The following is a 17,208-nucleotide window of genomic DNA, read 5'->3' on the forward strand; positions in this document are numbered from 1 at the left end:
CCACCTCCCCAAGCGGGACAACCAAAAATATGTCCAAAAATTACAAAATTCACCCAAGGGACAGAATTCTCCCAGTTGAGAGCCACTACACTAAACAAACATGAACAGGTATACATAAGAGATAATGGGGCTTTGGTTCTAGACCACTACAATAAAACAAATATGGCAATAAAGTGAGTTAAGTAAATTTTTGGCTTCCCAGTGTATGTAGTAGGAGCTATGTTTATACTATACTGTAGTCTATTAAGTATATGATAGCATTATGTCCAAAAAAGTCCTTACCTTAACTTAAAAATACTTTATTGCTAAAAAGTGCTAATCATCACCTGAGCTTTCAGCAAGTCATAATGACTGATCACAGATCACCATAACAAATATAATAATGATAATGAAAAAGTTTGAAATATTGCAAGAATTACCAAAATATGTCACAGAGACATGAAGTTGAGCCAATGCTGTTGGAAAAATGCAGCCAATAGACTTGTTTGACACATGGTTGCCACACTCCTTCAATTTGTAAAAACAACAACAACAAAAAACAAAACAAAACCAAAAAACACCATGCAACATCCGTGAAGCTCAATAAAGTGCAATACAACAAAGCGTGCCAGGATTAAGCACATTTACATTCATGGCATCAGGGAAAGAACTCCAGCCCTGAAGAGAAAACCAAACGCCATTGTTCCGAGTGACTTCACGTATCATAGGCAAACTATTCCTTACCTTTCTGGGTCAATGGGAGGATCAAATAAGATTATGAATAGAAAAGTATTTTGCAAACTGGAAAAGCATATATAAGGCTATTTTTTTTTAAAAAATCCATACATTTAGTATTCATCTATTTTGATCATCATTCATTTATTGAAGAGACCCATTTAAGGGACCTATATATAGTGCCTGTCCTATGGCAGCAGCGTCCGACCCTGGGGAACTTGGAGGATTCAAGGCAGCTCTGCTTTTCCATTTCTAACATCACCTGTGGAGGAAAAGGGTAGCACCTAGATCCTTACTGAATTGTAATACTTAACATTCAAAACAAAGCCTTCCAATTTTTTTCAATGTTTTATTTATTTGTGAGTGAGATAGTGAGATAGAGCACGAGTGGGCCAGGGGCAGAGAGAGAGGGAGACACAGAATCTGAAGCAGCTCCAGGCTCCAAGCTGTCAGCAAGCTGTCAGCAACGCAGGGCTCGAACCCCCAACCCTTGAGACCATGACCTGAGCCAAAGTCGAAAGCTTAACTGACTGAGCCACCCTGATGCCCCTACACTGAAAACAAAGTCTTTTAAAGAAAAAATTACATTTTTCTTTCTTAATGAAAGCAGGAAAGTGTTGTGCTGCTATAATCCAAAAGCAGTTGTGAGGGTCACTTTATCCTTTTGGATTTTGCACTACCTTTTTTTTTTTTTTTTTTTTTCTAAAGCACTATAGTTATAATAGAGCTTTAATCTGTATACAATATATGGTCATTTCTAGAGGGCCTATCATTTCTATGTTTACTTGCTTTGGGCTTTTTATAGGGGGAGGAGAGGGCTACATTATTTCTGCATTTTTTGTCCTTTTAGCCTGAAGACAAAGCTATTGAAAATGAGTTCCCGTGGTTGTGTGTGTGTGTGTGTTCAAGTGATCTAATGTGACCGATGACCATTTTTGATTTTGTCATGCATATTCTAAATAATGATTAGCTCCACTTTAAAGTTTAAAGTCTGTTTTCAAAGTTTAAAGTCGGGATCTGAGTAAACCCACTTCCTGCTTGTGTGGCTTCCTGGAGGATCCACTGACTGATAATATTTTCTTGGCTTTCGTGGTATACTTTGAGTATGCCTCAGCAAAATACAGCAATGTGACATCCTCCCACCCATTATACAGCAGTTCTCAGAAACTTAAATGGCAATTCATTTAAGATATTTTTTCATGGTAGAGGTAAAGGTGGGATTACAGATTGGTAGGCCTTTTTCAAATTCTTCAAAAAGCATACTATCCTCAGTAACATACAGACACTAATAGTAAACAAAACAAAGCAAGCAAAAATAGCTGTCTTTCCTAAGGGCTCATCACTTGCTAGGCACTGGGTGGAGAGTTTTATATGCATCGTCTGGTCATGATGAGGTAGATTTCTGTATTATATCTTCTTCACAGGTGAAGAAGTGGTGGCTTATTTGGGATGTGGAACGTGCCCAAGGTCACCAAGCTATTCAAACCCTGTGCGCTTAGGCACTATGATAATACTGTTGGTCTTCCGCAGTATGTGGATTTTTCAGTTAAAAAAAAAAAATCCTTGTACTTCTAGCACTGGCTGACTTCTGCTATCCCATCACCCCCCCAAAATAGTCCATCTTCTTTTTAGGGTTCTCCTCTAGCTAGATAAAAACCAAAGTTAAGTGTTCTCTAAAATGCTAGTAAAAAATGTGTCTGTATATTTGTCTCTTCATGTGTGTACCTATATGTATACGTACTTACTAATCTACCTTGTAATCCATCTATCTGTATATCTTCTCAGTAGCCTGCATTCAAGCCTCTTGCTTTGAACCAGTCCAGAATTCATATTTATTAACACAACTGGTCTTCATTGATCTCTATAAAAAAGATAGATTTCCAATATGTGAGGTAGTTACGCATTATTAAAAATACAGCAGAGTAAGGGAGATGGAGAAGGTTGGGCAGGGGTGAAAAACGGGCATGTATTATTTTACAGGGGGCTCTGTTTTAGTTACCTATTACTATATAACAAGTTACCACACAGGCTATGACTTTAAATAATGTACACTTATTATCTTACAGTTTCTGTGGGTCAGGAATTTGGGCCTGGCTTCACTGGTGTCCTCTGCTTCAAGGCATCTCATAAAGCTGCACTCAGGTGTGGACCAGGGCTGGGGCCTGATCTGAATGCTTACCCGAGGAGGCATCCACTTCTGATTGTTGGCAGAATTAATTTTCTCTTGGGTTGCTGGACTAAGGGCCTCAGTTCCTGGCTGGATTTCACTGGAGGCTGCCCTGAGTTCCTTATCCTGTGGACCTCTTTGCTTCATCAAAGATAAAGAGAGAGTGCATCTGTGTGCAAGACAGAGGTTACAATCTTATGTAATGTAATCACAGAAGTGATATATCCTAGGGCATTCGATTCTGTTTTGAATCTTCACTTCTATAGGTTTGAAGTCGCAGGGAAGAGGATCACACAAAGACATGAATAACAGGAGAGGGGTATCACTGGGAGCCACCTGACCACCACAGGTAGTGAGGAAAGACAGCTCTGATAGCTTGATGTTTGATGCGAACACAAAGGCAGTGAGAGTGAACGTGACAATTTCTGAGAAAAGAATATTCCATGCATAGGGAGCTATGCAAAAGGCTCGAAATCAGAGTGTGTTTAAGAGTCCAGCTGAGTGAAATGAAGGAATAGGGCAGGAGGTGAGATCAGACAGGTGAGGAGGAATGATGACACAGCTCTCCAGGAGGAATTCACACAGGAGAACAATGGAGTAACTTTTCAAAGCAGTCCACCACAGTAAGAAATGGCAAATGGCGAGTGTCAAGGGAGTTAGAATAAGGGTGTATGTAGGCATGAATTGGAGAGGAAGACCAGAACCAAAGTTTATAGAGAAGTGGCCTGTGAACAGAGATTTAATAGAGGAAATATTCACTTCAGTTATGCCTGTTGTTTCCATACATTGCCTCAGGGTATGTGAGCCTATCTTGTTACTGAGCAAGTTATTCAGCAGGCATTGACTTGCTAAATGTGCAAAAATGCTATTCTGTGAGAGAGGGAGAATGAGGATTTCTCCTTTCACACGGAAGGAATTTAGGAATAAAATGTGAAAATAGAAAGTGAATAGAGGAGTGGGTACTCCCAGTCCTCTTGGCCACTAGGAGATAGTGAGTCTGCCAGATGGCAACTCACCCTCCCTCTCTTTACGAAAAAAAAGAGAATCCATTGAGTTGTCAGGAAGCACTAAGTCATAATAAATGAATTTAAGAAGAATTTACAGTAGACTTTTGAAGATGTTTATTGCCTGCAAGATCAAAAAATGTGAAAGGGCCTCAAAACCATCTACATGCCACACCAGTCCAAGGCTCGATGCAGTTACTTTGTCAGGGAAAAACTTGGATTTTTTTTCACACAAAATATGAACTTTAAAAGATATAAGTGGAATTAGTATATATCCCTCCTGTATTTAGAAATGCACACACATGGACTGACAGAATTATCTTCCAAACTCAGAAGAGTATATTAAAATTTTCTGATATAATCTTTCTCCCTCTCTTACTCTGCTGGGCCAGCCATTAACAAACTATCACAGACTGGGTGGCTTTAACAACAGAAATTTATTTTCTCACAGTTCTGGTCATCCAAGATCAAGGGGCCATCAGAGTTGGTCTGTGGTGAGACCTCCTTTCTGACTTGTGGACTGCTGCCTCCTTGTTTTGTCCTCACATGGCGTTACCTCTGTGAGCACATGGAGAGAGAACTGTCTGGTACTCTTCCTCTTATGTGGACACCAGCCCTACAGTCAGAGTAGGGTCCCACCGTTATGACCTCTTTTCATCTTAATTATCTCCTTAGAGGCCCTATTTTTAAATGTAATCACATTAGGACTTAGGATTTCAATAGAGGAACTTGGGGGGTTGCAATTCATCCATAACACCACGTTAGCCTTAATAATATATAAATGAATTTATCTCTGGTCATAGAAGTGATGCATGTATTTCTTTAGTATGAATACAGAGTAATTGTCAAATAAATAATACATGCATACACTGTTTTCTTAAAAAAAAAAAAAAGTAGACACAAACCATGAGGCAGGGAATTATTACCCAGATGTCAGCCAGAATCTCTCTGCGTCTAAAAATTGAGATAAGACTCATTCAAATCCCTATTCCACTCTTATAGGAAAATACAGTGCTCTCCCAAGATTTTTCTGAACTCCCAGGCGGTATCCATTTTCATTGTCATTCAACCTCCAGCTTCCTGACTGTGGAGTGTTTGTTCTCTACTCTGTCAGGTCTAGAACTTGATTTTGCCCCATGTAGAAGCTAATACATCAGGCTATTACTGTTTCACTGATGCTGACAGATGACACGAGATTCCTGAGTTGGAGACAAAGGACTTTATTACTCACCACACAACTAGTAGCATGCTCATGAGCATTTTATATCAGCAACCCTTTCGCTTCCCCATGAAGTCTCATGGAGAGTATGTGAAGGGGTCCAAATGGATGCCTGCATACACACTAGATTGCATTCATTACAAGAGAGGAATGTATGTTTTACAGCAAGAAGTCAGCAAGCCTTTTCTTTGTCCTGGAGGGAAATCTATCAAGGCTGCTCACTACACACATAACCCTGAAAAATGGACCAGGTAAATAGCAGTCAGGATCTTACATTCTTGGCATACCCATTGTATGAATTTGAATGGTAGTCCCAAAAGGTATGACTATGTCCTAGTTCCCAAAAATCCATGAATATTACCTTATTTGGATAGAGGACCTTTGAAGATTGCCTTTCAGAGACTGTTGGTAGAAACATGAATGTTGAAACCACTTCTGGTGAAGTTCTCAGAAGGAAATGAGGAGCCTGCTATCAGAAACTGAAGGGAAGGTAATCCTTGTTACATAGTGGCAGAAAATTTATGCTACCTGTGTCCTCCAGTTGTGTAGAAAGCGGAAATTTCAATCAATGAACGTAAATGTTTAGCAGAGGAGATTTCCCAGCAAAATGTTGAAGGTGCAGCCTGCTTTTTCCTTAATGAATGTAGTAAAATGCAAGAGGAAAGAGATAAATTGAGAAAGAAACTTCCCAACAAAACAGAACAGTACTTAATGATATAAGAAGCTCTCAGCCTATCCAGAGTACAAAAATGAAAGCTAATATTAGGAGACTCATTGTTAAGAAAGTGTTGCTCTGAAGAGAAGGCCAAGGGTGTGGTTGGAAAATTTTGCAGTACAGATTAGGCATGTGATTCACAGATCCTCTCAACCATCTCAGCAGAGGCCAGGGATAGAGACGGAATTATCCAGGAAAGATCTGTGGAGAGCTCTCTTGTATAATGGCCTAGATCCCCAGGATGTACACAGGAGACCTACCAGCTTTTAGGAATGTTGTTTCAGCAGAAATGCTGCCACCTTGGACTGAAGGGGACAGAGAAGCAGAGGCCCACCTTGGACTGAAGGGGACAGAGAAGCAGAGACCAGTAGAACTGTTGTAGGCCAGAGGACAGTGCCTTGAGCAACAGAGGATTATTCTCAAGACTTGGAACCTAATGGAATATGACCTGCTATGTTAAACTTTCTTGGTACCTCTGACCCTTCATCCCTTCTAAAGTCTCCCTTTTGAAATAGAAATGTCTGTCACATACCTATCATACCACTGTATTTTATTTTTTTAATATAATTTATTGTCAAGTTAGCTAAAATACAGTGTATATAGTGTGCTCTTGGTTTCAGGGGTAGATTCTTGTAATTCATCACTTACATACAACACCCAGTGCTCATCCCAACAAGTGCCCTCCTCAATGCCCATCACCCATTTTCCCCTCTCCCCCATGCCCCCCCCCATCAACCCTCAGTTTATTCTCTGTATTTAAGAGTCTCTTTTGGTTTGCCTCCTTCTCTGTTTGAAACTATTTTTCCCCCTTCCCTTCCCCCATGATCTTCTGTTAAGTTTCTCAAGTTCCACATATGAGTGAAAACATGTGATACCTGTCTTTCCCTGACTGACTTATTTCACTTAGCATAATACCCTCCAGTTCCATCCACATTGTTGCAAATGGCAGGACTTCATTCTTTCTCATTGCCAAGTAGTATTCCATTGTATATATAAACCACATCTTCTTTATCCATTCATCAGTTGATGGACATTTGGGCTCTTTCCATAATTTGGCTATTGTTGATAGCACTGATGTAAACATTGGGGTACATGTGCCTGTATGAATCAGCACTCCTGTATCCTTTAGATAAATTCCTAGTAGTGCTATTGCTGGGTCATAGGGTAGTTCTATTTTTAATGTTTTGAGGAACCTCCACACTGTTTTCCAGAGCTGCTGCACCAGTTTACATTCCCACCAACAGTGCAAGAGGGTTCTCATTTCTTCACATCCTCACCAACATCTGTTGTTTCCTGAGTTGTTCATTTTAGCCACTCTGACCAATGTGAGGTGATATCTCAATGCAGTTTTGATTTGTGTTTCCCTGATGATGAGTGATGTTTAGCATCTTTTCATGTGTCTGTTGGCCATCTGAGTTTCTTCTTTGGAAAAGTGTCTATTCATGACTTCTTCTCATTTAATCACTGGATTATTTGTTTTTTTGGGTGTTGAGTTTGGTAAGTTCTTTATAGATTTTGGAAACTAACCCTTTATCCAATATGTTATTTGCAAATATCTTCTCCCATTCTGTGTGTTGCCTTTTAGTTTTGTTGATTGTTTCCTTTGCAGTGCAGAGGCTTTTTATCTTGATGAGGGCCCAATAGTTTATTTTTGCCTCTATTTTCCTTGCCTTTGGAGACACATCAAGCAAGAAGTTGCTGCGTCTGAGGTCAAAGAGGTTGTTGCCTGTTTTCTCCTCTAGGGTTTTGATGGTTTCCTGTCTCACATTTAGGTCTTTCATCCATTTTGAGTTTATTTCTGTGTATATACCACTGTATTTTAGAAATAGACAACTCATTTTCAAGGTTCATAGACCCACAGATGGAGGGAAATTTTGCCCCAGGACAGATCACACCTGGAGTCTCACCTGCACCTGATTTAGATGAGAGCGTTTCTCCTGGACTATCAAGCACAGTTTTCCTGGGAACCATTGTCCCCTAAGCATGTTGCCCCATGTCTTGGTGACTGATATATATATATATATATATATATATATATATATATATATATATATATATATATATATGATGATTAATTTGGATTTTATTTTTTATTGACATGTTACATTATATTACTTTCAGGTGTACAACATAATGATTCTCTATACGCAGATACTGTGAAATGATCACCACGATAAGTCTAGTTAACATCCATCCACATATAACTACAAAGGTTTTTCTAATGATGAGAACTTTTAAGATCTACTTTCTTAGCAACTTTCAGCTATACAATACAGTGTTATTAACTGTACTCTCCATGCTGTACATTACATGTCTATGACTTATTTATTTTACAACTGGAAGAGTTTTTATGTTTTCTGTTTAATTAACTTATTTATTTTGAGAGAGACAGAGATAGTGTAAGTCGGGGAGGGTCAGAATGAGAGGAGATAGAGAATCCCTAGCAGGCTCCTCCCTGCCAGTGCAGAGCCTGACAAGAGGCTTGAACTCACAAAACTATGAGATCATGATCTGAGCCACCAGGCGCCCCAGTGTTCTTGTGTCTTTGTTTACTATTTAACAGAGACATTGCCCCCCTAAAATGCCAGCATACATCTGCAGGAATGGGTCAGAATGCAATATAATCACCCTCGTTAAAAACGCCCCACTCTTCCCAAATCTACCTCTTGCTTTTGGCCTTGATTCTCTTAACGTGAATTTCTTCCTTTATATTACCCTGGACCTTTCTGCAAATGAACCCCTTCCATGAAAAGCCTGCTCCACCAGCCCTTCAACATATTGAGATATGCTTAAACTATGCATTGGTCACACAAATTAGACCCTCCTTCTGCCATCCTTTACTATAAATATGTGTCATTAATCATTTACAATAGTATTTTGGAAGTCAATAAACTTCCTCTGCCAAATTTTTGTTAGTGAGTATAGAATGACCTGTTTTGTTTTATGCATTTATTTCTGCTCTTCTTTTCAAAAGATTTTGTTCCTATTTGAGCCTCACTACAATCTAAGAATAAAACTGGGTTAACTATATCTAATCCCTAAACATATATTTCTCTTTTGAATTATCTTATAATTTAAAATTGGTTTCCAAAATAAAGTGAGAGGATGAATTTCGTATTTGTGAAACTAATTCTTAAATTATTAAGGTTGCCCCCCAAAGTTACTTCATAGATGAGTAAGAATTATCCAGGCAGAAGGTTCTCTAAAAATTTTTTAAATGAATTAAAGAAAAAAGAATTCTGCATTAATCAAGTTGTGCTTATCTATCTGGTTTGCCTATGGGTATTAAAATGGCAACAAGCCAGGTTATAACAAAGACGATTGTGGACATAGTGAAGATTGGTTAGACGTCCAGGGGATACAGGACTTATATTTGCAGCAAATTTTAGTGAGATTCACTGGAATGCTTGGACTTCATTACTGCTAACTAATGCACAGCAAGGTTACCCTGGATAAATCCTTTGAGTTTGTTGCACTATTATTGCATTCACAGGCATTCACATAAGGACCAGGAGGGAAGATTTATACTTTGGGTAATAATATGCCCCTGGCAGGGTGAAGCTCAAGTCACCTTGAAACTCACTGCATCTAATGTAGAACTGGAAATGTATAAATGAATGAAACAGTCTATGACTTTCTGTGCCAATTTTTTTATTCCATACTCTTGTTCTTCACATCTCTATACCACTGAGCAGGATATTCCTTGTGCCTGGAATGACCTTTGCCTTCCATTCTATGTAGTAAATTTCAACTCATCCTTTAAGATACAGATTAATTGCCACCTCTTCTGTGAAGCCTTCAGGCTTAGATTTACCCTCTTATCAACTTTTGGTTCAGAGTTCTTTATAGTTCTCTGAAATTTAATACTCATCCTGTTATGATGTATTAGTTTTTTACTCATATTACCAGAACAAAGCTCAATGACAGCAGGGATAGTGTCTGTTTTGTTCATTGTTATATCCTCAGGACCTAGAAAATGCCTGACGCAAAAGAGCTGGATAAATATGTTTTGAATGATCCATTTATTAGTGGGTATAGACATATAAGCATGGTTGTGGGGAAAGGGAATATAATGAACCAAATATGGTTGTTATTTTCCATATTATTCGATTAAGTTATGGGATAGACATAGAAACATATTTCTATACATAATGGGACTTCAAAGAAGGAATAGATATTGGATTAGACAGAATACTTACATTAAGTTTACTATAAACTAATTATCATAGGCTAAGTTGTGAAATGATGACATAGATAGTGAGTTGTAAATATATATATTTGAAGAGAAATAAGTATAATGAATTGGAATTGTCCAGATTTATCAAAAGAGGCATGGTCTTGAAGGGAGAATTGAATTAGCAGGAAAGAAGAGATTTGGGATCAATGGGATAAGGAATGGTGATGGAAAATGACGTATTTTGTGAGGAATTGAGCAGACCATTGATGAAGGAAGTTCTGGACAGTAAGGATGAGAAAATGAGCCAGGCCAAGGCTTTGAGCTCAGCTACCAATTGTGTGACATTGAGGAAGAATGGCATCTAACCTTATTTGTACAATGGTAATAATAGCTACATTTTTGCTTTTTCACAAGGTTTCTTGAGGCATCAAATGAGTCAAAATGATTCTGAAAGAAGTAAGAAGACGTAAGCATTAAGAAATAGTATGATACAGGGGCACCTGGGTGGCTCAGTCGGTTAAGCGTCCGACTTGGGCTCAGGTCATGATCTCATGGTTTGTGAGTTCGAGCCCTGCGTTGGGCTCTGTGCTGACAGCTTGGAGCTTGGAGCCTGCTTCAGACTCTGTGTCTTCCTCTCTCTTTGCGCCTCCCTGCTCATGCTCTGTCTCTCTCTGTCTCTCAAAAGTAAATAAATGTTAAAAAAATTTTTTTAAATAGTATGATACAAATTGGAATAATAGAAGAAAAAGTGTTGGAAGGAAGTATATCCAAATTCACTGCACTTGCATTAAGATGATGTGACTATGAGTGAGCTTTATTCCTAATTTTTTCTATATTCCAAATTATCATTGAAGAGCATATATTAATCAAAAATTCATTTCATTCAACAAATATTATACTAGGTGCTGAGAAAAAAGAGTGAATAAAAGAAATAAGATCTGAGCTCTCAAGGGGTTTAGGTCTTACTAGGCAGAGACAGACACAAAACAGTGCAGATACATAAGATAATTTCAGATAACTAGTGCTGTGATAGTGGTGTATTGATGGAGTAGGATGTTGCTGCTAGATAGAGGAGTCAGGGGAAGTTTCTATGAAGAGAGCAGAGACCTGTTTGAGCAAAGACCTAAATAGTAAATAGGTTAGATGCTGAGCTGGGAAGAAAATTCCCAACATAGATTGCTGAGTTGGGAAGAAAATGTTGTAGACAGTGGGTCAAGCAGCTGCAAAGGCCATAATGCAGAATGAGCTGCTTGTGCTCAAAGGACAGAAGCAAAGCCAGAGTGGCTGGAACATAGTGAGCAAAGAGGGTGGTGAAAGTGAAGCCAGATACACAAGGTCAGATCATGAATGACCTTTGAAACCATGGTATGAAAACTGGATTTTATTGTCAGTGCACTGATAAGACATTGGGATATTTCTATAACAAAACAAACAAGAATATACGATAGGAAAAATACAGTCTCTTCAACCAGTGTTGGGAAAACTGGATAGCAACATGCAAAAGAATGAAACTAGATCATTTTCTTACATCATACGCAAAAACAAACTCAAAATGGATTAAAGACCTAAATGTGAGACCTGAAGCCATAAAATTCCTAGAAGAAAACATAAGCAATAATTTCTTTGACATCGCTGTAGAAACATTTTTATAGATAAATTTTATAGATATAGATATATCCAATAAAGGGTTAATATATAAAATCTATGAAGAACTTATACAACTCAACACCAAAAAATTTATAGATAAATCTCTTCTAGCAAGGGAAACAAAAGCAAATTAAACTATTGGGACTTTATCAAAATAAAAAGCTTCTGCATACTGAATGAAACCATCCACAAAACAAAAAGACAGCCCACTGAATAGGAGAAGATACTTACAAATGATATATCCAATAAAGGGTTAATATCCAAAATATATGAAGAACTTATACAACTCAACACCAAAAAAAAAAAAAGTCCAATTAAAAATGGGCAGAAGACGTGAACAAACATTTCTCCAAAGAAGACACCCAGATGGTCAACAGACACCTGAAAAGATTATCAACATCACTAAACATCAGAGAAACACAAGACAAAACCACAATAAGATATCACCTCACACCTGTTAGAATGGCGTAAATAAATTAAAAAAAAAAAAGTAAAAACAAGTCTTGGCATAGATGTAGAGAAGAAGGAACGCTCATGCACTGTTTGTGGGAATGTAATTTGGTGCAGCCACTGTGGAAAACAGTATGGAGGTTCCTCAAAAACTTAAAAATATGGTTACCATATGATCCAGTAACTCCACTACTGGTGTTTACCCAAAGAATACAAAAACACTAAATTAAAAAGACATATGTACCCCAACGTTTACTGCAGCATTATTTACAATAGCCAAGATATGGAAGCCATCCAAGTGCCCATCAGTAGATGAATGGATAAAGAAGGTGTGTGTGTGTGTGTGTGTGTGTAAAGTATTGCTGTGGAATATTATTCAGCCATAAAAAAATGAAATCTTGCCATTTGAAACAACATGGAGGGACCTAGAGGGTATAATGCTAAGTGAAAAAGATTAGTCAGAGAAAGACAAATACCATATGATTTTGCTCATATGTGGAATTGAAATAACAAAACAAACAAAGAGAAAAAGAGACAAACAGAAAAACAGACTCCTAAACACAGAGAACAAACTGGTGGCTGCCAAATGGGAGGTAGGCAACGTGGGCAAGGGGATGCATGAACTAGATACAAAAGATTAAAAGTATACTTATCATGATGAGCAATGAGTGATGTGTATAATTGTTGAATCATTATACTGTACACCTGAAACTAATATAACATGTGTTAACTATACTTGAGAATTAATTAATTAGTTAATAAAAGACACTGGGGTATTTTAAGTAGAGAGATGGAATGATCTATGTTTTTGAACAATATTTTATATATGTGTGTATGTATGTACATATATGTATATTTAATATACAAATATAGGTATACATATGTATATATGTGTATATATACATAAATTGAAATTTAACTGCTAAATGATAAAATGAATTCCAGTGTGATTTCATGTCATTACCTGATCTGCTGAAGTCTAATCAAATAGGTCTAATGAATTAAAAGGAGTCATTATGGTCATATGTGGTCTTTCCAGCATTAGACATTTGATATCATTTCCTGAAGCTTCTACTAGTATGTTAGAACATTGGTAACATATTTAAATAGTGTTTATCGCATTCTGCACAATAGGGTGAAGATAAACACCAGGATTGTTGATTGAAGACCCCGGTATTCTATGTCTATTCCAGCTCCCTCCTTAGTTTCCTATGTTATTTTCTTTTGCATTGTATTTCCTGAAAAATATAAAGGAGCAGTGGTGCATATGAGAAATAGATGTTAAAGAGAAAATCTGCAAATGTAGAGCTGTGTAGATTTTGCTGCAGAGCATTTCAAAATTATTATTTGTCCTCTTCCTGACAGACTGTCTTTTTAAGAAATAATAGGCTGAGCTCTCTTGAATGAACAAGAGATGGTAGAATGGCTTTGGCACATAGAGAAGCACGTTAATTACTTTAAGTTCCCAAAGTTTTATCACTGACCTCATAGTTCCTTTGGCACACTCTGCTCTCAGGATTGCGCAGGCACAGTGGAATAGCAAGCCCTTTTCCTCCAACCTTCCAGTGGCTGAAACAATAGATTGATGAAAACTGTGTACTTTCAATGCTGTCCAGAAAGTGGGATATTCTTTCATGAAAACACATAGTAGTAGAACTTGGATGTCAGTTTTAAAGAGCCCACTCTGCCTTCGGTGTCTGCAAAAATAAACAGATCTCAAACAGGATGAAGCATACTCCCCTTCCCACAGACAGCGTTAATATCCACACATCCTTCTCTCTTCAGAGTGAAGGACGGACAGCTATCAACCGTGCTCTTTCCCCTCATTCCCGTTCCATCACAAACAAGGTTTTTCAAAAAAAAGTCTAGCAAGGCTTTATCCTATCAGGGTCTTTGTTGTTTTTGAAAATGATTATCGTTTCTTGGGCATTCAGAAAGGAGCATCAAAAGCCAAAACCACTTTTGACAGTTCTCACTGGAATAAAAGAGATAGGACACCATTCTCTACATTTTCATCCTCAAAAATGATCTCTTATGAAAGAAAATGATACAATTTTCAAGGGGCTGTGATTTTTCCTCCTTCTCTGAGGTAATCAGCAGTGCTTTTCCAACAGATATTTCATACAAAGTCCGTGTCAAAATCTTCTTGGGGATTCAAGAGAAAAAGTAGATAGCCTTCAGCCCTTTGAACAGCTTAGAGTTATTTAAAAGTCCCTAGAGGTGATATGTGGTTTAAGAATTCAAACTGTTGAATCAGACAGCCCTGTGTTCAAATCCTGCCCTCACCCTTATTTCTTTCCACGTGTGAGACACACTTCTCTTCAGGAACCTTAGAAATTCCTGCAAAACAAATATAATATTAACAATCATATTCTAGGGTTGCCATGAGGATGAATGGGGTACTTAATCATGTATATAAAGTATTTAGCATGGGTGGCTCCTGGGTGGCTCAGTCAGTTAAGCATCCAACTTCAGCTCAGGTCATGATCTCACAGCTCTTGAGTTCGAGCCCCACGGCAGGCTCTGTGCTGACAGCCTGGAGCCTGCTTTGGATTCTGGCTCTCCCACTCTCTCTCCCCTCCCTGATCATGCTCTGTCTCTTTCTCTGTCTCTCAAAAATAAATAAAACATTAAAATTTTTTTAGCATGGTATCAGAACCCCAAATAAGTACTGGTAAACACTAATAGTGTTCTTGGTAAACACTAAAAAGGAAAACGATTATTACATAAAACAAGTTTTTTTAAGTGGTCTTTGAGAATTGTATTACAAAACTATATTCACAAATTGTAAATATGGACTATGTTTTCATTTTTCTTAATAGGCATTTTAAATTGTATGGCATACAATGTTGGTCTCCTAGAAGCAAAGATATTTTCCGGTCCTTCAAGTGAACAGTTTGGCTATGCTCTGCAACAGTTTGTAAATCCAAAAGGCAACTGGTAAGAATATTCTCTCTATGGTTTTAATACAAATACTAAATAAATTTAATGTTTGGCTCCAACTGCTTGTTCAAATTGGTACATGAATATATTATTAATGGATATCTTCAAATATCCTTAAATGAAGGATCTTTCCTTGAGAGATGATAACTTTCAGATTGATAATTAATGAGATGGTGTAATGGTACTTTTTAAAAACCTAGATAGAAAACTTCCCCTAACTTGGGGCGCCTGGGTGGCGCAGTCGGTTAAGCGTCCGACTTCAGCCAGGTCACGATCTCGCGGTCCGTGAGTTCGAGCCCCGCGTCAGGCTCTGGGCTGATGGCTCGGAGCCTGGAGCCTGTTTCCGATTCTGTTTCTCCCTCTCTCTGCCCCTCCCCCGTTCATGCTCTGTCTCTCTCTGTCCCAAAAATAAATAAAAAACGTTGAAAAAAAAATTAAAAAAAAAAAAAAGAAAAAAAGAAAACTTCCCCTAACTATTCCATAGTAAATTCATCATAGCAGTTCCCTTTCTCTAGTGCATTTGCATTGTTCATTTTTGCCTAAAAGTGCTCCCAATTTTTAATGCTGTGTAATGGTTACATTTAAACCATGGTTACATTTATATCAACTACTTTCAAGGATATGGAAATATATGCCTCCCCCCCATTGCTGGTTTAAGTTTCCCTTTAAAATAATGAAAATCAATGCAGGGGAAATTAGACGATTCTGAAAGTTGTCTTTAGGTAGAAGAACTTTAGCTCCTCCCTTGCCAGTCTTGATATGCACTGGTCACAAGAGTCCTGCCATTAGAACCTTATCTTCCTGTTGCCGCAGAAGGTTTCAGACTTACCCTGGATCTTCCAATCTGGATCCTTTAGAGTTCTTTTCAACGACTGAATGGCTATTTTTGGCTTATCAAATAAGAGCTATCATTAATAATCTTTTTTTCTGTGTGAGCTTAAGTTCGATGCTCAAAAAATTGAATTCTAAGAAACATTTAGAATCCAAATTATTCACGTTTTGGAGCATGCCTATTTGTGTGATAGGGAAACAAAATGAAATTATCACTCGAGAGGGTACTGTCTCAAAAGACATCTTGGAGGAAGTGAATCATGAGTCTTAAGGGGGTCTTAAGGGGAGGAGATGAATAGTCAGGACAAAAGCATTAACTAATATGAGGAGACTTGGAAAGCAACGTATGTTGTAGTTTGTCAGTCATCCCAAAGGATAATAACGGTCTGGTTGAAAACCCAAAGAGTAGCAATTATTATCATTTGGGATATGAGAGCGCATCTCTAACAGTTATCTTATTATGCTTTGATAACCATATACTGTGGTTAAAGGCTAGACAGATGTTATAGTTGGTATAGTATGACCTTGGAATCTGGCAGATGAATTTGCTGATGACCCGCAATTTTACATATCTAGCCCCGATTCTTCCCTGAGCTGCGGACACACATAACAAACATCACTACATTAATGCCTAGTAGACATACCAGGCTTGACATATCAAACATAAACAAATATCTGATTGTCTGCACCAGCTGATGAGACCAAAAATCCTGACTCCTCTCTTTCTGTCACCACCCCATATCTCATCCATTAACCAGTCCTACTGATGCCACAACCAAAATACATGTGATAACAGACCATGGGTTTCCCCCATCATCCCTGCAGTCCTTTCTCAAAGCCAACATGAGCCCTTGCGGGTACTGCGGCAACTGCTTCTCAGCCCACCTGCTGCTTCCCTTCTCACCCCTCAGGGAAGCCTTGTGAACTGTCAAGTACATGATTCAAATAATGTCACTGCCAATATTAAAACCCTCTGTGGCTTCCTATTGCCAATCAGATGACATTAAAATTCCTTAAAGGATCTTCCTTGACCTGGTCTCAGGCTGCCTGTCCTGTCTCACGTTTTACCCCCTCACCCTTAAGCCCTATGAATTCTGTCCTTTGTCTGTCCCTTGAACACACTAAGCTCATCACTGCTTCAAAGCTTCTGCCCATGCTTTTTTCCTGGAAGGATCAGTCTTCCCAAGATCTTCACTTGGCTGGTGGGTTCTCATTTTTCAGTCTCCGCTCAAATGTGTCCTCTTTATAGAGACCTTTCAGAGCACGACTACATACATGAGCACTTCAGCTCACCTCCCAGCCACTCTCCCACCTTCCATGCAGATTTCTTTTCTGTATAGT

General features: G+C 38.3%; 1 protein-coding gene across 1 annotated transcript in view; it reads left to right on the top strand.

Moving 5' to 3' along the window:
- ITGA2 (integrin subunit alpha 2) overlaps window positions 1-17,208 on the top strand; it is a 105,996-nt gene that overhangs the window by 11,997 nt on the left and 76,791 nt on the right. The window contains exon 2 of the mRNA XM_058719459.1: window positions 14,916-15,033. Within this exon, the coding sequence (XP_058575442.1) occupies window positions 14,916-15,033 (118 nt within the window). The remainder of the gene's footprint in view (window positions 1-14,915; window positions 15,034-17,208) is intronic.

This window comes from Neofelis nebulosa, chromosome 1 (assembly GCF_028018385.1).
Source record: "Neofelis nebulosa isolate mNeoNeb1 chromosome 1, mNeoNeb1.pri, whole genome shotgun sequence".
In the NCBI taxonomy this organism is placed as follows: domain Eukaryota; kingdom Metazoa; phylum Chordata; class Mammalia; order Carnivora; family Felidae; genus Neofelis; species Neofelis nebulosa.